Here is a 21,671-nt window from a genome sequence, read left to right as displayed (position 1 = left end):
ATGACTTATTGATACATAACCAACACGGATTCAGAAAGTATCATTCTTGTGCAACACAGCTCTATATTCCCGTGAAGTAATGAGTGCTGCTGACAAGGGATCTAAGATCGATTCCATATTCCTAGATTTCCAGAAGGCTTTTGATACTGCTCCTCACAAGCGACTATTAATCAAATTGTATGCATATGGAGTATTGTCTCAGTTGTGTGACTGGATTCGTGATTTCCTCTCAGAGGGGTCACAGTTTGTAATGATAGATGGTAAATCATCGAGTAGAACAGAAGTGATACCTGGCGTTCCACAAGGTACTGTCATAGGCCCTCTGCTGTTCCTGAGTTACATAAATGATCTAGGAGATAATCTGAGCAGCCCCCTTAGATTGTTTGCAGATGATGCTGTAATTTACTGTCTAGTAAAATCATTAGATGATCAATTCCAATTACAAAATGATCGAGAGAGAATTTCTGTATGGTGTGAAAAGTGGCAATTGACACTAAACAAAGAAAAGTGTGAGGTCATCCACATGGGTACTAAAAGAAATCCAATAAATTTTGGGTATACGATAAATTGCACAAATAAAAGGGCTGTCAATTCGACTAAATACCTAGGAATTACAATTACGAGCAACTTAAATTGGAAAGGCCACATAGATAATATTGTGGGGAAGGTGAAACAAAGACTGCACTTTGTTGGCAGAACACTTAGAAGATGCGACACACCCACTTAAGAGGCAGCCTAAATTACACTTGTCCATCCCCTGCTGGAATACTGCTGTGCAGTGTGGGATCCTTACCGGGTACGACTGATGGAGGACATCGAAAAAGTGCAAAGAAGGGCAGCCCGTTTCATGTTATCACGCAATAGGGGTGAGAGTGTCACTGATATGATACACAAGTTGGGGTGGCAGTCACTGAAACAAAGGCGGTTTTCTTTGTGGCAAGATCTGTCTACGAAATTTCAATCACCAACTTTCTCTTCCGAGTGTGAAAATATTTTGTTGACACACACCTACGTAGGGAGAAATGATAATCATAATAAAATAATAGAAATCAGAACTCAGGCGGAAAGATTTAGGTGTTCATTTTTCTGACACGCCATTCGAGAGTAGAATGGTAGAGAACCAGTATGAAAATGGTTCGATGAACCCTCTGCCGGGCACTTAAGTGTGAACTGCAGAGTAACTACGTAGATGTAGATGTACATTGGTTATTAATGTATCAGCATTTCATGTTTGCAATGGCTTATCTTGTGCTTATATTAACCAGTGAACTTGCAATGTTTATTACTTAAATATGTTACCTAGACAAATGTATTCCCAAAATTTCATTAGTCTACATCAATTATTTTTTAGTTTTGTGATTTTTTTCTGTCAGTGTATTTTGTTAATTCTCTCATTACGCAAACTGTAGTTAAATGGGTACATTACTTTGCCCATTGTAATTATGTATCCTCTAAATTTGCTCTCTTCTGTGTCAATAACCAATACATATCTTCATAATTTGTGATCTATCCTTACACAATTATAGAGATGAGTGTAATGGTCTATGCCACAGGTAATCTTTGGGAGTCATTTACTTCGATAACATCAAGTACGCACTTGTGTTGTGAATTAATATTTAATGAACACTTAATGAACAGCTAATAAGGAACATTCATTTTAACCTATATCGTTACATGTTTTGTGTTATTCTGTTGAGAGGTGCGATTACACACCCGGAGTGTGCCCCATGCTGTGAGGTTTCTAGGCTTATGCTAAGCTCTTAGTGCAGATAACTACCCCTGTATTCATCCACTGTGAAATATCTACATGTTTCTATCCCTATTAGGCTCACAAACAAATGCTACTTTCATTATGTGTCCGGCAAGAATGACATAGTACACTGTGCAATGTGGCTGAATGGCATTTACATGTTCCAACACTGGAGCTAACAACCCTTCACAAATCCTCTACTGCAATACACATGATGTACACAGGTGCAATGTGCCAGAACAAAAGCATGTGACAGTCAGTTAAGAGTGCCACTGTGCCTGTGCAGGAATTTCCTGAGGACGTGGAATTAAGTCATGCAGAGATGCAGTCAACTGCAGCAACACGCATAGCATTTGAGCCTGCTGATGACTATGCTGTAGACTTTAATCACTAAGACAGTATGCCTCCCGCTCATGAGCAGATGACTCTCCCACATACATCTCACAAAATGACCATAATGAGAAAAATCAAATAAATTAGAGCTAATACAGAGGTTTACCAACAATCATTCTTCCCATGCACCATGCGTGAGTGGTACAGGGAAGAGGGGATCAGTTAATGGTACCAAAAGTATCCTCCACCACACAAAAGTTAGGTGGCTTGCCACTTATGATTAGGCGGTTTGCAGAGAATGATGTATGAGGATGGTTTGGAAAGTTCTCAGAATCATCACGAGAGGTCAGCACTAGTGCAACGAGTTGTTCATGTGATATTCATTGGACTGTTGCCCATAAATATGTGCCATGTCAGTGCTCTTGGAAGAGAGCTGTGGTGGTGACATGGCTCTGTTGTTGTTCCTGTGTAGTGATTTGTGAAGATGGAAAAAAATGAGATTCGAGCTGTGATTAAGTACTTCATAAAGAAAGGTATGAAAGCAAAAGGGTTCATGATGATTTCCAAAATACACTGGGCGTCTCTGTTCCTTCATATTCAACTATTGTCAAGTGGTCAAATGAATTTAAATTTGGTCAGGAGAGCTTAGATGATGACCTGCGCAGTGGTTGACCAAGATGTGTCACTACTCCAGAAATCATTGCAGAAGTGCACAAAATGATCATGGAGGATCACCAATTTAAAGTGCATGAACTTGTTCACACTTGCCAGATGTCATCTGAAAGGGTATATCACATTTTAACTGAAGAATTAGAAATGAAAAAATTATCTGCAAGATGGGTGCCGCGACTCTTAACGATGGATCAAAAACACATGAGAATGGATATATCGGAACAATATTTGGCCCATTTTAGGAGAAACAAACAAGATGTTTTGCACCAGTTTGTGACCACAGATGTAACTTGGGTGCTCTAATATACCCCAGAGACAAAACAACATTCAAAGCAGTGGAAACATGCTGATTCTCCGCCACCAAAGAAAGCAAAGACAATTCCTTTGGCAGTAAATGTCATGGCATCAGTGTTCTGTTATGCGAAGGGGATTCTGTTTGTAGATTATTTCCCCACTGGGCAAGCAATTTCTGGAGGATACTATGCTAACCTCCTGGACAAGTTGCAACAAAAAGTATGTGAAAAAAGGCCAGGTTTAGCGGGAAGAAAGTCATCTTCCATCAAGATAAAGTGCGCCTCCACATGTGTGCCTTCACTATGGCAAAATTATATGAACTAAGGTATGAATTGTTGCCACACCTGCCTTATTCACATGATATGGCTTCATAAGACTTCCATCTCTTCCCAAAACTGAAAATTTTTCTTGGTGGAGGAAGATTCACCTCATATGAAGAATTGATAGCCACAGTTGACAAGTATTTTGCAGGCCTGGAGGAAACTCATTTTTGAGATGGAATCAAGGCACTGGAATATCGTTGGACCCATTGCATTTGTCTACAAGGAGACTACATTGAAAAATAAAAAAGGTTTCAGTGAGGTAAGTACTTTTTCCTATTCCATTCTAAGAACTTTTCCAACCACCCTCGTAGAAGGGATGGGGAAGAGGAAACGTGTGCATTATATGTTTGAATGTGTAAGCGAGTGAAGCCAAAAGTTTGATACACAAACTTTTTGCCTTTAGAGGACCAACATTGGAGGAAGGGCGGGGAGAATTAATAATACTCCAGCTCTATTATTTGCAGAGTTTCAGACATGCATGTTTTTTTAAGCCCCTACCATACAGGCTGCCCTACACAACTGGTGTGTTGTGTGGGAGTCATATCTGCCTGCTATACTGCCTGCTTTCCAGGGCAGCCTACAAATCAGGGACAAGAAACAGTTTTCCAGCATACCCCCCCCCCCCCCCCTCCCCCAATGTGTAGACTGTCCAGCACAGGCATGTTGTGCTGGAGCGGTATTGGCCTGGTTTGCATGGGAGCCTAACATCATGGGACAAAAAGGGTTCCCAAGCCCTTGGCATATAGGTTGCAGTGCACAAGAGGTGTGATGTGGGAGTAGTAAGAGCCTGTTTTATTGACTTCATTTGCAGGGGCTACTTGTGTGGATGGGCATACCTGGGAGAAAGTTGAGGTGGATACAGGAGATGGAGAGAGATGGGGGGCAGGAGATGATGGTAGGGCGAGGGGGGATGGATAGGGAGAGGGGTGGCAGGAGGATATGTGGAGACAGGGAGGGGGAGGAGGCAATGGACATAGAGAGAGAGGGGGGGAGGCTGAGAATTGGGAGGAGGAGACTGACAGATGGGGAGGCAGGGAGATGATGGGCACAGAGGGGAGAGGAGCAGATGGACAAAGAGATGTGCGCATTATAGGACATTAATGTACACTCGCAAAGCAGTGGGGAAAAGGCTAGTATACAAATAAAGCCAAGTGTGTGTATGTATGTATGTATATACAAGAACTCCTCCCAGGCCACTGGGCTGAAGTGAGCCAAATTTGACATTTGAACTCCTTGCCACAAGTGGATTGATGTAGAGGGGGGAGGGGGGGGGGGGGGTTACAATACTCTATCTATAAAATGTACAGAGATACAGACGTGTTTTTTAAGATCCTGCATGACATTCATACTGTGTGGGAATAGTATCAGCCAGTTTTCTCAAATGTTTTTCAGGGGTTACACATTTGGATGGGCTCAGCTGGGGGGGGGGGGGGGGAAGGTTGGGATGGGTAGACGAGGGGTAGACATGGAGAGAGATGGGTACAAGAAAATGGAAAGAGAGAGGAGGGGGAGCAGGAGGTTTGATAGAGAGGGGGGAAGGAAGGGATGGATGGAGAGGTGGGCAGGAGGGTATGTATAGGGAGGGGGTGAGAAGGATATGGGCAGAGGGGAGGATGGGATGGATAGGGAGAGGGTGCAGAGGAGATGCACAAAGGGAGGGACATAAAGGGAGGGACATGATGATGATGATGAGGAGGAGAGAGAGAGAGAGAGAGAGAGAGAGAGAGAGAGAGAGAGAGAGAGTGGGAAGGAGGAGATGGCTAGATTGAGGTGGGAGGATGAGACAGACAGAGAGACAGGGGCCAGAAGAGGTGGTCACAGAGAGGGGGGGAGGAGGAGATGGAATGACAGAGGTGGCAAAGATATGGTCAGAGAGATGAGGAGGAGATGGACAAAGAGAGGAAGGGGAGGAGATGAACAGACAGCTGTGGGAGAATGAGGTGGACAGAGAAATGGAGGAAAAAGAGGTGACACAGAAAGGGGGAGGAGGATAAGTGTGCAATAAATGGGTCAAACGCATATGCAAGCAAAGCTACAGGGAAAATCCTAGTCATTAAATAAATTTACACAATTGTTATAGCTTATCAGTTAATGCAGTAAGCTACTTAAAAAAATTATCTCTCACCAAGCCTCAGAAAAATACCATATACTCAGCCTCTGTGTTAGAAAGGGCTATGGTTTTCTGCTTAGCACTTTTCTATGAAACTAGTCACACAATTGAAAAATAAGATCATTGTATGATTTCCTTTCTAAATGGCAGTTTGCCAAGCTGTATCTAGAAAACCACATAATTCTAAATCTCTTTTTGTAAACTTTAGACAGTAAGTCTTAGTTTCCTTAAAAATATTTCAAAATTCTCTTAGCACATGATCATTTTTGGCTTAAATAGCTCACACTGAAAGAAACATCTGTTTTTGTAAAGTACTGACAAATACATTACATTACTTATTAGTGTATGATAAGGAACATCATTAACCTTATTTTCTTTTTCAGTTTGAAAAGAAATTAATTTCAATATGAGTTTTTAAAGTTTTACAATCTGTCATACTGAATCTTTCCAATAGCTAATTAGAATGCTTCTCTTGAGTTGAAGCTAACTCTCTGTTAATCTTGTCATATTTGATGTCTATCCCTAAAAATATCTTAGCTCTTAGTTTCAAGAATTTAGTCACACAACTGTCATTTGGAAAAGTGTAGAAATCATCAGTATATAATGCCTTTGTCCTTTTGTTTTAGAAACAAGCATGATTCTAGTCTTGATGTTTTGAAACATAAACAATTTGAAACATCATTTTCTCTTTGATTCCACACTCTGGATGATTGTTTTAGTCCATACATAGCCTTTTTTAACCTCAAAAACTTTTCCTTTATCATAATAAAGAGTTTATCCTTCATGTTGCTTATAGAAAAACTTCCTCTGTGAGAATACCATTTTAAAAAGCTGTCTTCATATCAATATGTTTGATGTTTAAATCTAGTTCAACAGATAAAGCCATTATAAATCTAAGTGTAGAATACCTTACCACATAAGAAAAAGTTTCATCACAATCAGTTCCAGGTTTATGAGTGAATTATCTATCATTTTGCCAATATCCTAGCAGGATGCTACATCTAAGATTCACTGTTGACTGTTTTCTCGAAAATCCATCTACACTGAACAACACTAGACTTTCTGGAAGCTTTATCATGTCCTATGCACTGTTGTCTTCAAAAGCTTGTATCTCTTCATCCATAGCATGTTTCCATTCCTTTGCATCATGTTTGGAATGGTCCTCCTTCACACTTATTAAGTCCTTCATTTGATCTGAAGTTCCAGCAGAAAAATAAGCCTAATAATCATCAAATTTTCTATTTGGTTTGAACTGCCATTTTGATCTTCTAATCTTCTTCATTTTATCTTCTTGTGATACAAGGTTTTTGAGTATTAGTTTCTTCCTCTGACTTAATGAATCTTCTGACGCATTATGGATGTCTTCTCTTGGTATAGCATCATACTCAGCTTCTTATTTATCTTCTCCCACTCAACTCATGATTTATTCATGATTCTTTATTTCAGTTTCTATATCACTAACATTTTTCATTGTAGTCACATCTCTACTTATTACATCATCATTTGCTTCAGGGTCATAAAGTCTATAGCCTTTTGTGGTGTTACTATATCATATTAAGATCATTTCTTTTGGATTTTTCCCAATTTTGTCCTCGGAATTTTAGAATTGGGCATCATGTCTTTGCTTCCAGCTATTCTGAGATTACTAAAGGTTGATTTCTTGCCAGCCCACCATTCATAGGACATTTTATTCAATGAACTTGAACCCTTTTACCAGTGGCATCTTGTGACATTCTGGGTGTTAACAAGTTTTTAGATTCAGATAAATCTGACAATGTGAAATTAATAGCTGTATGACAGTTATGCTTATCAACAAGTTTATTCAACTACAACTGCCAATATTGTGGCAGAACTGCCAGAAAATATTAATATCTTTGCTTTTTTGTACTTCATTTTACTTACTTTGGTTGTTGACTAGTTGGTGTGAGACATTCTTCATGACTGTTACTGTGATTGTCAAAAACTATTTGTTTGTGTTTTGATTTATCTTTGGCCAATAAAAATATTACATAGTGAAAGTAAATGGTGTTTTCTGTGTTGTGTAACACACGCCATACTGGTGACCTCCGATGCGCAACATACGTCCGATTCGATAATGTGGTCATTTACTTCGACATCTCCACATCGCTCACCCTCCACTCCTTTCGAACTACAACATGATACTAATGGTGCCTCTACACTGCCTTTCCATGGTTTCCTACGCACAATGGCACCAACAACTGGGATAAAATTGGAAGATAAGTACAATGCCGTGGAGTTTTCTCCGTCCTCAACAATGCCATTGTGGACTCTTTCAACATCGTCAGTGATGTCACCTGCTATGAAATCTTTTTCTATGTTCGTCTATAACAAACCAATCATGAGTGCTGTGCCTAAATTTGTGACTCACAGTGTGTCGTATGTACAACCTCCTGTGACATGTAGTGTGCAACAGTGCCCAAACACTATGAACCTCACAGACTTTTCGAGCCCACAGATCACTTGGAGCTCCACATATATTGCTGATAAATCGGTTTTGTACACATTCTCTCCCCACCTACTACAAGACTCACCACAAAAACAGATGGGTACAAATTTCAGTGACAACAATTACTGGTTGGACAGTCGTCCCGCCCCGATTGTTTCCGCAGCCCTGGCTGCGCCTGCCGCGCCTCCAGCACCAGCTGTGTTTAAACCAGACGCCGCGAACGCAGCAAGTGACAGGTTCATAAACACTCCGCCACTCCTGTCCGCTGTGCTATCGAATCTGTTACATCCATAACACAAGAGTGAGAAAATTCCTAAATTACCAAGGTTCAAGATGGACAATCCACATACGTGGTTTATTTTAACAGAGACAATATTCACTGCCCTAAACATTGATTCAGACAGTGCTAAATTTACTGCACTTATTAATGCCCTGGAGGACCACGCTGAGTGGGTACAGGACTCAGTGCTGTCGGCGGCCCCCGCAAATCGTTATGCACTGGCAAAACAACAGATCTGCGAACGTCTAGCTAAGACTACACAAGAGTCTGTTTTATACATACTGCAAGATGTACATCTCAAAGACTCAACTCCTTCACAACTGTGCCGACGTATCAGAGCAGTCTTCGATAGCAAAACTATGCCAGATGAAGCTTTACTTTCTTTCTGGGTTGGAAAGCTGCCGCAAGCTATCCAACTGCAGCTCCTATCACACGATCAGGGACCTATACAAGTGAAATTATTTCTGGCCGACGCCGCATATAAGATAATCAACAGAAGAAAGTTATCTACATGTGACCCCCTCGATATTACACCTCCCCCGTGTGGCAGAGGCCAATCTTTCCAAAACAACAGACAGAGTACACTGGCTGAGCACCAGATTCCACATTGTCCTTCACCATCCCATACCACAGCTTCAAGTGACATCCTTCACCCGGTAACAACACAGGATCAGCAAGTTTATCCTCTCTGCTGGTGTCACTCCGTTTACGGTAATACAGCCAGGGATTGCCACTCACCCTGTGCAATGCGCCCAAACATGCACGGTGGGCCGCTATAGGCGCACCGGTCCGCACTGTGACGTCAAGTCGCCTAACAGATCACAGGCTAGTACTTCCGAAGTATTCTCTCGGACGTTTGTATATCCAGGATATAGCTTCTCAGAAATGGTTTTTGGTGGACACTGGTGCCGATGTGAGCATCATTCCATGTTCAATGGTCACTTCTACAATCACGCATTCGCCTCACCAAATCAGAGTAGCCAACAATTCCTCATTAAAGGTTTATGGTGTAACGCAACTTCGCATTTACTTCGATGATACACATAATTATGAATGGACATTTTTGGTAGAAGAAATCGACTTTTTAACTGTTCATAACTTTTCTTTGGACTTAATTACACCTGCCCTCTGCTCAGTGGATTTTAAACAAAAATTTTCGGCGAGATTTTCCCCATCCATGCCGACAGAATGCAGCTCGAATACGTCCTGTCAACAAGACAAAGAGACAGTTTCTGTTCTATCTGAGGAGGTCAAAGCTGCCGTAGTGAACTTAGTTATGCAACGCCTTGAAATCAACCAACTGTCTGAAGACAATGCAAAGCTACTTCAACGTTGTGATGTCCTGACTGATGAATTGCGCAGGTTTAGAGAGGACATCAAGATTAAAAGTAATAACATGCACGAAACTACATGGGACCTGCATACCGCACCGCTGTTTATACGCAGCCACAGCGGCACCTGCCATGATCCAGACAGCGAAGATGGCAACCCACTCAGCAACCCCCCACCCTGCGCTTCACCGTCCACCTTTCACCAAAACACAGAGGCGGCAGCTGTTACAGGTGACACCGCGCATGCGCACACAACAATTCCTTCGTGCAGTAACACCATAGTCAATGGAACCCCGCTGGCTGTTACACAGCGCAGCTCCACGGACAACACTGCAGCTTTCACTGAACTACTGTTCAATGATAACGTATTTCAGGTTAGTTCCCTTTCATACTTACCATGCACCGACGATAACGGCACTCCTTCCTGTGTCCCTCCACGTATTTTGGCCACACCTATTCACAAAATCAAGGCCATTACTACGAGCATCTGTCACAGGCTTAACACAACTGAGGGACCGCCTGTCCGTTCTAGCCCCTGACGCCTCAATGCAAAAAAACTTACCACTGCCAAAGAATGTATTAATGAACTTTTACGCTTAGGTATAGTCCGCCCTTCGGACAGTGTGTGGTCTTCCCCAATACATGTCATTCCCAAAAAGGACAATTCCTTTCGACTCTGTGGAGACTATAGGCATTTGAACACCAGAACAATACTTGATAACTACCCTGTCCCACACCTCCACGATTTTTCACAATCCATGTTCGGTGCCAATTTTTTCTCTGTGTTAGACTGCAAAAAGGCATACCATCAGATTCCGATGCACCCAGAAGATATCCCCAAAACCGCTATCATCACCCCATTTGGGCTATATGAATATTTGTTTATGCCTTATGGATTGAAGAATGCCACCCAGACCTGGCAAAGATTCATTGACACCATTCTACGTGGCCTTAATTTTTGCTATGCCTACCTAGACGACATTATTATTTTCTCCACAACTGCCGAGGAGCACAAACAATACCTCCAACAGGTTTTTGATAGATTGGCATGACACGGAGTTGAGATTAATCATGACAAATCCCAACTGGAGAAGCCAGAGGTTATTTTCCTGGGACATTTGGTCAATAATGAGGGCATTCGTCCCACCTCAGATAGAGTGCAACAAATACTTGACCTTCCCCTCCCTCAAACCTATAAACAGCTACGTAGATACCTCGGAATGGTAAATTTTTTTAGACTCCACATTCCACATGTGGCATCTCTTCAAGCCCCTCTCACTGAGGCCTTAAAGGGAAAGAATACCACAGGTGACAGACACATAGAATGGGATCAGACCATGCAGTGAGCCTTCGACTCGCTTAAGTACGCCTTGGTGAATGCTATTACCCTGTCTCACCCTCACCCTGACACCTCCCTGACAATAACCACAGACGCTAGCGATAATGCCATTGGTGCAGTTTTGCAACAGACCCTACCAACAGGTACCACACCCCTGTGTTTCTTTTCAAAATAGCTCACCGAAACACAAAGAAAGTGGTCCACATTTGATCGTGAACTTTACGCCATTTATGAGGCCGTAAAGTACTTTCATACAGATATTGAAGCCCGACTTGTGACAGTTTACACAGATCACAAGCCCCTTTTTTGAGACTCTCCCCAAACCAGCATTAGATGTACTCCCCAGAAGGTTACGCCATATGGATTTCATATTACAATATGTTTCAGACTTTCAATATATCGGCAGTAATGACAATGTTGCAGCAGACTACCTGTCACGCCTGTCCTCCCTGAAGACAGCTATTGATCCTCACCGCTTACACGAGCTTCAGCTATCCGACCCAGAGATACAGCACCTTTTCTCTGACTCTGATACTTCTTTACAAATTGCTCTACATCCCTTCCCTAATGATGATTCCTCTTTGTATTGTGACATTAAAACAGGTTATCCTCATCCTATAGTCCCTAAAGCTCTTAGGAAAGATGTTTTATACACGATCCACAATCTCGCTCACCCGGGCATTCGCACGACTACGCGCCTCATTACAGAGAGATACGTTTGGCCTAATGTAAAAAGAGATTGCAATCAGTGGGCGAGAGCTACAGAGAGATCTGTTTGGCCTAATGTAAAAAGATATTGCAATCAGTGGGTGAGAGCATGCATACCTTGACAGAGAGCCAAAATACACAAACATACCAAGCCCCCATTAGGCAAATTTACTGTGCCCTCAGGTAGATTCTGTCATGTCCATTTGGACACTGTCGGTCCGTTACCAATAACTAACAACTTCCATTACTTACTGATCATGATAGATCGTACCACACATTGGGCCGAGGCTATCCCCATCATGGACATTACGGCTGACACTGTAGCTAATGCTTTTGTACGCCATTGGCTTTCCCGATTTGGTTGCCCTACTTCACTTACCACATACCAGGGGAAACAATTTGAATCTAATCTGTTTAATCGCCTCTGTCAACTGTGTGGTATCAACAAATTCAGAACTACAGCCTATTACCCGCAATCTAATGGCCTAATAGAACGATGGCACCGTACCCTGAAGGTCGCTCTCATGTGTCATTCTTCCTCTTGGACTGAGGTACTCCCCTGGGTCCTTTTAGGTTTGAGGACGGTTTTCAAAGAAGACCTTAAAGCGTCAGTTGCTGAGATGGTATGTGGAGAAAACCTCGCACTTCCGGCGGATTTTCTTGATGACCCTACTCTACTTCCCGAGGATCAACTTTCCGAGTTGGTACGACAGGTTTGACAGCGTATCACCAAGTTACGTTTTCCGCAACCTCGATCGCATGCTACCCCTCCAGTTTTCATTCACCCACACCTCAGTTCTTGTAACTATGTGATGCTTAGAGAAGACGCCATGCATCCACCCCTTGCTCCACCCTACACTGGCCCATACCGGGTCCTGTCACGCTCTGAAAATACTTATACGATCCTCTTTAAGAACAAACCATCTGTCGTGTCCATTGAGCACTTGAAACCAGCATGGATCCTTCATGACACTGACATACACGATAATGAATTTGTTTTGCAGGAAACTTCAGAGGCCTGTCCTCTCCCTTCTTCACAAGCTAATTAAACACTCTCAGCAAGTCAAGGCCCCCCTCTTCTATACTTTACGCCTCTGAGTGCCAGCAGTAATGAACTAGTGTTTCAAGTGAACTTGAGTGACTATGATGTGGACTCTATAAAAATACAACTTGTGGACACTTTTCTTTTTTTATTTGAAATTCAAAACAATTCTGTGCCATCTAACCAGAAAGACATTAAGCTATTACAGTGCTTCAATGTGGCTCCTGGTACTTCACAAAATGACTTTTCAGCCTACGTAGATTCCAATAATGTTTTATTTATAAGAGTAACCCCCCCCCCTTCTCCTTCGTCTTCCCCGAATCTTCCTACTCCTATTGCTATCACCTGTGTGCTGGCCGCACTGTACGTCCACCTCTCAGACTTCAAGATTACGTCTTGCCTTAAATGTTTACCTTCCCTTTATCACTTACTCCTCATCACTACTCCTATGCGCTCCGCACTCCTCGGGGGGTGGGGGTGGGGGGGGGGGGAGGCAGAACTGCCAGAAAATATTAATATCTTTGCTTTTTTGTACTTCGTTTTACTTACTTTGGTTGTTGACTAGTTGGTGTGGGACATTTGTCATGACTGTTACCGTGATTATTGAAAACAATTTCTTTGTGTTTTGATTTATCTTGTGCCAATAAAAATATTACATAGTGAAAGTAAATGGTGTTTTCTGTGTTATAAGTATAACACATGCCATAATATTAATAACAACAGTAATAATAATAGTATTAATATCTTTGCTTTTTTGTACTTCGTTTTACTTACTTTGGTTGTTGACTAGTTGGTGTGGGACATTTGTCATGACTGTTACCGTGATTGTTGAAAACAATTTCTTTGTGTTTTGATTTATCTTGTGCCAATAAAAATATTACATAGTGAAAGTAAATGGTGTTTTCTGTGTTACAAGTATAACACATGCCATAATATTAATAACAACAGTAATAATAATAGTAATAATAATAATGATAGTAATAATATGCATAACTTATCTGACAAAAGAAAGAACTGTTTTTGTGGAATTTTGTTATTTTGTACATAATGAAGTACAGTTTAGGGCAATAATGAAATAATGTGTAAATTGTTGCAATTCTCCACTTCTCATTTTTAGTAAGAGGGCATTTTTGTGCTTTTCCATTTTTTCGGACAAATGTACGAATTTACTTCTGGGCTGAAAATCAGGTATCCTTACATTGCACCCATACAACAGCTTGTGCTAACTGTACACTTCATTGTTAAATGTTCATTTGTAGTCACGCTTATTTGTCACTCTCTCAATCAAAGCATCTATTCTCAGAGGCCCTTGTTCTTTTGTGGCTAACTTTTCCTGTTAATTTACTTTTCTGTTCCCACAATGAGATTTTCACTTTTAAGCAGAGTGTGCACTGATGTGAAACATCCTGACAGATCAAAGCTGTGTACCTGACTGAGACTAGAACTTGGGACCTTTGCCTTTTGCAGACAAGTGGTCTACCAACTGAGCTACCTAAGCACAACTCATGACCCATCCTCACAGCTTTGCTTTTCTGTTAGCATTTAAACAGATTCAACATAGTTCATGTTTACACTGTGCACAGAAGCCCATTCCCACACAGTAAACAACCAACCTCAAACACAAAGTGCCATTTGTGGAAACGATTAAAATCGAGTAGTAATGTCTACCAAGATGGTTATTTTACTAGAATACAAAGGAGGCGCTGAGATCCACTGCCTAAAGCACACTGCCATTGATCCCACATTTAAGTGAATATTAGAGATCCAGTGATACAGCTTTTTGTGAATTTTTGTATATACACAGTGTGGGCTTACAGCACAGATAAACCCTAATCACCATAAGATCGACAGATTTCAGAAGCATGAATAAAATGCAACAATCACACGATCTATGGTGATGTGCTTTAGGCCCTTATGTGGCCTCAAGTGGATTAGTGTATGATAAAATGCATAACTTAATATACTATAGCTCATTCACAAAGCTACAAAATAGGTTTACTGTCAGTACATCTATTGTGATCTGATCTAATTTTAGTACAGTATATAGTGAGTGAATCTGCATGTCTGAGGAGTGTGCTATCATCTAGCAGGATTTATCCATGTGAATGGGGATAAAACTGCCATAGTGTGCTACCATCTGGTGGCACTAACACAAACTTCTAGATGAGTGGCATCATGAACCATTTTTTATCTACATAGCAGCCACCACTGTCTTTCACCAACTGGGCAAATATATTGCATTATTGACAACTTCAGCCCAAAAGCTTTTGTTAGATTTACCATCAAATAGTAAACATCTTGCCTTTTCTGTCACAGTTTAGTTCAACCTACCCGCTAAACCATTTTGTTTTGATACATAACTGTTAATCAAATGATGTATAACCCCACGATTCTTCAGCATGCTGTCAAAACTCACACAACAGAATTCTTTCCTATTATCTGTTTTCACTGTTTTCATTTTCCTTTCTTGCTGGTTTTCCACTATTTTGTCTTTAGGAAATACATAAATTCTACTTGGCTATTAATCATCTTTCAAAATAAGGAAATACTTTACATCACCTAACAACACAACTTCCATTGATCCACAAAGATATGCTTGTATAGCTTCCAGTAGTTTAGTAACTCTAGTGCCTTCATGTAGAAAAGGCCATCTCATTTGCTTGCCTTCATTATACATTAGTTGACCAGAACGCTATTGCACATGGGAGTGAGGGCACTTCGGTCAGCTTACATAAGTGAGTTTTTGTTGTGATATTTCACAAGAATACTCTGAACTACTTGATAGTATATGCAAAAATGTCTTGCAATCATTTACAGTGTGATGCATTTTCTGAAATCACCATTGTACTGGTTTACTGTAACATCATTGTGTATTTCTGGTAATGGCCACAGAAGGCCGGGTGCAATAATATTGTGGTAGGGTAGCACCACACAGTTTTGTTTACAAATATTTATGTTAATATCCTTACACAATACTCCTCCTAGAGACGATTTTTCATTTTTATAAGGTCCTTTGCATTTAAATGGCCTAATATTATATGCAAACTAGATGCAGTAACCATTCCTAAAAGATTATTTCTCTTGTCAATGTTCAGTTTATAAACACCAGTTATAAGATATACACTTGCAACTGATTCTTGACCACCACTAAATTCAACTGGGTTTCCTTGTTCAATCAATCTGCTTACAGATACTAAATGTGTTGTTATTTCTGGAGAAAAAACAACATTTTTCACTGTGATATCACAGAAAGTCTTTCCAACTACTGCTGTTAAATCAGCTTCCTCAAAGCATAAAACAGGGATTTCAGTCTGATGCGTTGTCACCATTTTATGTATGCTAACATTGTTCACTATATTCTTCTTACAACTTTTATGTGCTGTGAGATGCACACTAGCAGACACATAGAAAGACCCACTCAAAAGAACTGTACTGAAGATGTTTGAGGTTCTGTTTTGTCTGATATCATTCTTCTCATTCTCAGGGCTCTTACTTTTAAAATGCCACAGCTTTTTGCACTTATAACAAATAACTTCTTTCTTGCCACAGACAACACCTTCAGTTTCTGCCATATGTCCCCTGTCATTTCTGTTTCTTTTATGTGCAAATATAAATATGGACCAACAGTAAGAATTATTTTCCCTTGACAGCGGTAATTTCTGTTTGGACTGCTTCTAAGCATATTTTGCCAATAATTCGATGAGCACATCCTCAACTGCAAACACATCTCCATAGGTCACACATATTTTTAGTTTCAGCACATTAGTCCAATAATTTGACACCATCATTGTCAAGTAAAACAATTTTTCTTTTGAACAATAGTATTTCCTGGACTTCAAATAGTAACACATTATTCCTGATCTCTTAACTGTTTTCAGTGACAATTATTTGGATACCTGGGTTCATAAACTGTTGAGAATTCAGTCACATGAACATTTTTGCCAATTACTTGAATTGAGAACACTGGCAGACATATCATTTGACACTTTATAAGACCACTTCATGTTAAAATAAACCCACACATTCTACTGCACTCAGTACTGCAAGCTACACAATGAACAGACATGACACCTAAGGCACATACAACATGACAGGACATGACCAAAGCAAAGACACTCATATATAAAAGAAAGACAAACAAAAGATTGTGGCTCACAGATATGCACTTGAATGCTTTGATCAAGCTCATCATATGTGTACTGATCTAATGTGATGAGTGAAAGCAATTTTGCCCCAGATGCAAGGACTGTAAGTTTATAAATTGCTCAGCAGTTATCACACTAAACAGATAAAATGAATAATATTTCAGTAAAAGGCTACTCCAACAATTCATAAATACCTTGGGGATTAAAAAATCCTGTCATCCAGAATGATACAGGACGTTTCACCCATATCCAGGCAGAAAACTGAGCATTTCGTTCTAGAAGCTCTGTGAACCAGAAGCCTAAAGTTGAAGAAGCCCATGAACCTCTTTTCCATGTAGTTGGTACACGGGCATCATAAATATTATCTAATGCATCTCTAAGTGCCTGTAAAATTAAAAATAACTGTTTTGTAAACAAGGACAAAATTTATTAAGTTTTTTTAATAAAGGAAGGTTAGAGTTCAACATCCCATTGATTACAGAGATTAAGCATGGACTGTAGAAAGATGGGGACAAAAGTTAGCCACATCTTTTTTGAAGGAACCACTGTGGCATTTGCATTAAGCAATTTAAGGAAGCACAGACGAATCAAATCTGGATATATGGGTGGTGATTTGAACCTCTATTGCTCCAAATGCATGCCCAGTGTTTTATCCACAGTGCCACATCACTTGATCCAAGCAATTGTGGAGAAGCTGCAAGTTTTTAAATCTTTGATAGTTTTGGCACTCGATTGATTCTAGGTAAAAGCAATCAGGAATGCAAGTAAATTTGTTGCACTTCAAAAATACAAGTGGAAAAGTACAAATTAATATAGAAATCTAAGAGTTAAAGAGGACCAAGCATTTCTGTAATGATGCATTTGTCACTTCAAGGAAATGTTAGATCTATTATACAGCTGATTTTTACATAATACTAAGTAATTAGCATTTTTAAACCAATTGTAGGGATATGTGACATCACTTCTAGTTCAATCTCTCTAGAGAAATATATTGATAGAGAAGATCATGATGTTATTATTAAGCATAAGAGAAAAGTTAATACTTTGACTTCACTAATGCTGGAGAAGAGGAAGTTGACGGAATTGTAGGGAAATATGGTCTAGGAGATAGAAACGAAAGAGGAAGCCGGCTAATTGAATTTTGTGCCAAAAACAAGTTGGTCATAGCGAACTCCCTTTTCAACCACCATAAAAGAAGAAGGTACACGTGGAAAGCCCCAGGAGATACTAGAAGACACCAAATCGACTATATATTAGTAAAATCGCGTTTTAAAAACCAAATCAAGGATTGCAGAAGCTACCCGTCTGCGGATATTAATAGTGATCACAACCTTGTAATGATGAAATGCTTACTCAAACTCAAGCGATTAGAGAGAAAAGCGAACAAAGTATGGAACAGAGATAACCTAAAGTCTGAAGAACTAGTGATCCCTTATGCACGGAAAACTGATGAGATGGCATCAAACATTATTCCCGGGAGTACTAACGAGGAGTGGAAACAAATCAAAGAAGGCATACATAAAGCAGCAGAAGAATTTATTGGGAAAGCCAAACCTGTAAACAGGAAAGAGTGGATAACACCTGAAATAATTTGTCTAATGGAAGAAAGAAGACTATACAAAAATGCCACTGACGAGCAAAGCGAAAACAAATATAGAAAGCTTAGAAACCAAATAAACAGAGAATCTAGGAAAGCAAAAGAAAATTACCTCAACAGCATTTGTAAAGAGGTGGAGGAAAACATGGTTAAAGGAAAAACTGACTTGGCCTACAGAACAATAAAACAAAACTTTGCTAAACGGAAAGTAAAATCTTCAGGAACTATAAAGAACAAAGAGGGCAAGGTACTATTTGGATATGACACGCTGAAGAGATGGCAAGAATACATTGAAGAGCTATATCAAGGAGACCCTCTAACAGATAATATGATAGAATTAAGCGAAGAAGTAGAGAAAGAAGAACTAGGGGACACAATTCTGAAAGATGAATTTGAAAAAGCACTAAAAGAACTACCAGATAAGAAAGCGGCAGGTGTTGATGATATACCTTCTGAACTAATTAAGAAATCAGGAGACAAAATGAAAGCTACATTACTGCAACTCATACAGAAAATATACAAAACAGGTGAAGTTCCTGAAGACTATCAGAAATGCATCATATTCCCCATACCTAAGAAAGCATCTACTATGGACTGTGAAAACCATCGAACACTCAGTCTTCTTTCACACGCATCAAAAATTCTAATAAGAATAATTTTGAAAAGAGTTGAAAACCAATTGAATAGCACTCTAAGTGAAGACCAATTCGGTTTTAGAAGCGGTGTAGGGACGAGGGAAGCAATCTTATCTTTAAGACTAATAATTGAGAAACAAATTTCCAAAAACAAACAAGTATTTATAGCCTTCGTAGACCTCGAAAAGGCATTTGACAATGTTGTATGGCCAGAAATGTTTAGAATTCTGAAGAAGGCTGGTCTGAAATATAATGATAGAAGGATAATCTTTAAAATATACCAAAATGAAACAGCCTTAGTTAAGAAGGAAAACAAAGAAGAAACAGCAAGAATAAGGAAAGGAGTGAGACAGGGATGCCCACTATCTCCAGTAATTTTCAACGCATATATCCAAGAAGCAATAGACAAAATAAGAGAGAATATTGAAGTAGGAATAAAACTTAACGGAATGAAAATAGATATGTTGCGATATGCAGATGATATCGCCATAATTACAGAAAGGAAAGAAGATTTAGAAGCCGCACTCAATGAAATGGAAAACACCTTAAAAGAACAGTATGGAATGAAAATAAATAAGAAAAAGACTAAAGTGATGGTGAGTGGCGCCCTGAACTACAATGAACCCATACGAATAACAATAAAGGGAGAGAAACTAGGGCAGGTTACAGAATTTAACTACTTAGGTAGCAAAATAACAGCAGATGGAAGGAGCAAAAGTGACATTAAAAACAGAATACAACTTGCCAAAATAGCATTCAATGGAAAAAGAAACTTACTGACGAGTAGAAATGTTAGTTTAGACGTAAGAAAGAGAGTCATGAAAACCTATGTGTGGAGTACAGCCCTTTACGGATGTGAAACTTGGACTTGTGGAAAAGAAGAAAAGAGAAGATTAGAGGCATTCGAAATGTGGTGCTACCGGAGAATGGAAAAAATCAGCTGGCGAGACAAGGCTACAAACGAAGATGTCCTCAGAAGAGTGAAAGAAAACAGATCTCTTTGGCGAAATATACAGAAAAGAAGAATAACCTTCATAGGTCACATTTTACGGCATAACAATTTCATTAAGAGAATATTAGAAGGAATCATTGAAGGAAGAACTCGCCGAGGACGACCTAGATTAAGCTACATTCAACAAGTAATAAATGACATCGGGTGCCAGACCTATGCAGATATGAAGAAGAAAGTTGACAAAAGAACGGAATGGCGTGCTGCTGCCAACCAACCTGTGGGTTGATAACCGAAGAAGAGAAGAAGAATGCTGGAGTGTCCCTGGACAATTTTCTGACACCACATCAAGACAGTTATGATTTGAGCAAGACAGTAGGCCCTGGACAAAGTGTTCCATTGAACATCTAAATTGACACAGAGAACAGTCCAAAAGGGACATAGTGTGTGACTATGCAACAGAAAACAAAACACTACTGTTTTTATCTTTGATTTATTGTTGTTATTTTGGGAGGAAGGCACGATAATATGGGCATCAGAAAAAAAGGAGAGCATGGCAGATAAGTTAAGAAATTACACCAATAAAGATGCAAGATAACATAGGATAAACTTAATAAAAAATACAAAATTAAGTAAAGTATGACAAAAAACATAATGACTTCAAAAAAGAAAAATGTTGCATACTATGCTTATTAGAATAAGCTCACTGGACAACAAGATATTCTTATCTCTAAAATTTAAATTAGATGGATATCAGTTCTGAACTGTAGATTGAAACTGAAAAAACTGCAAAAAGTTGGGAATTTAGGGAATGGGACCTGGATAAACTGAAAGAACCAAAGACTGTAGAGAGATTCAGAGAGAGAATTAGGGAACGACTGACAAGAACAGGAGAAAGAAATACAGTAGAAGGAGAATGGGTAGCTTTGAGAGATGAAATACTGAAGGCAGCAGAGGATCAAGTATGTAAAAAGACAAGGGCTAGTGGAAATCCTTTAGTAACAGAAGAGATATCGAATTTAATTGATGAAAGGAGAAAATATAAAAATGCAGTAAATGAAGCACGCAAAAAGGAATACAAATGTCTCAAAAATGAGATCGACAGGAAATGCAAAATGGCTAAGTAGGGACAGCAAGAGGACAAATGTAAGGGTGTAGAAGCATATATTGTGAGGGGTAAGATAGATATTGCCTACAGGAAAATTAAAGAGACATTTGGAGAAAAGAGAACCACTTGTATGAATATCAAGAACTCGGATGGAAAACTAGTTCTAAGAAAAGAAGGGAAAGCAGAAAGGTGGAAGGAGTATATAGAGGGTCTATACAAGGGCGATGTACTTGAAAGCAATATTATGGAAATGGAAGAGGATGCAGATGAAGATGAAATCGAAGATATGATACTGCATGAAGAATTTGATAGAGCACTAAAAGACCTAAGTCAAAACAAGGCCCCAGGAGTAGACAACATTCCATTATAACTACTGATAGCCTTGGGAGAGCCAGCCCTGACAAAACTCTACCATCTGGTGAGCAAGATGTATGACACAGGTTAAATACCCTCAGACTTCAAGAAGAATATAACAACTCCAATTCCAAAGAAAGCAGGTGTTGACAGGTGTGAAAATTACCAAACTATCAATTTAATAAGTCATGGATGCAAAATACGAACATGAATTCTTTACAGATGAATGGAAAA

General features: G+C 39.7%; 1 protein-coding gene across 1 annotated transcript in view; it reads right to left on the bottom strand.

Annotated features, from left to right (window-relative positions):
- Positions 1 to 21,671, bottom strand: part of LOC124775662 (dynein axonemal heavy chain 8-like) — a 605,208-nt gene that overhangs the window by 19,226 nt on the left and 564,311 nt on the right. Inside the window, exon 43 of the mRNA XM_047250489.1 lies at positions 16,989 to 17,178. Within this exon, the coding sequence (XP_047106445.1) occupies positions 16,989 to 17,178 (190 nt within the window). The remainder of the gene's footprint in view (positions 1 to 16,988; positions 17,179 to 21,671) is intronic.

Source organism: Schistocerca piceifrons, chromosome 2 (assembly GCF_021461385.2).
Source record: "Schistocerca piceifrons isolate TAMUIC-IGC-003096 chromosome 2, iqSchPice1.1, whole genome shotgun sequence".
NCBI lineage: Eukaryota > Metazoa > Arthropoda > Insecta > Orthoptera > Acrididae > Schistocerca > Schistocerca piceifrons.
The sequence above is the reverse complement of the archived record's forward strand: the minus strand, read 5'-3'. Positions and strand labels throughout refer to the sequence as shown.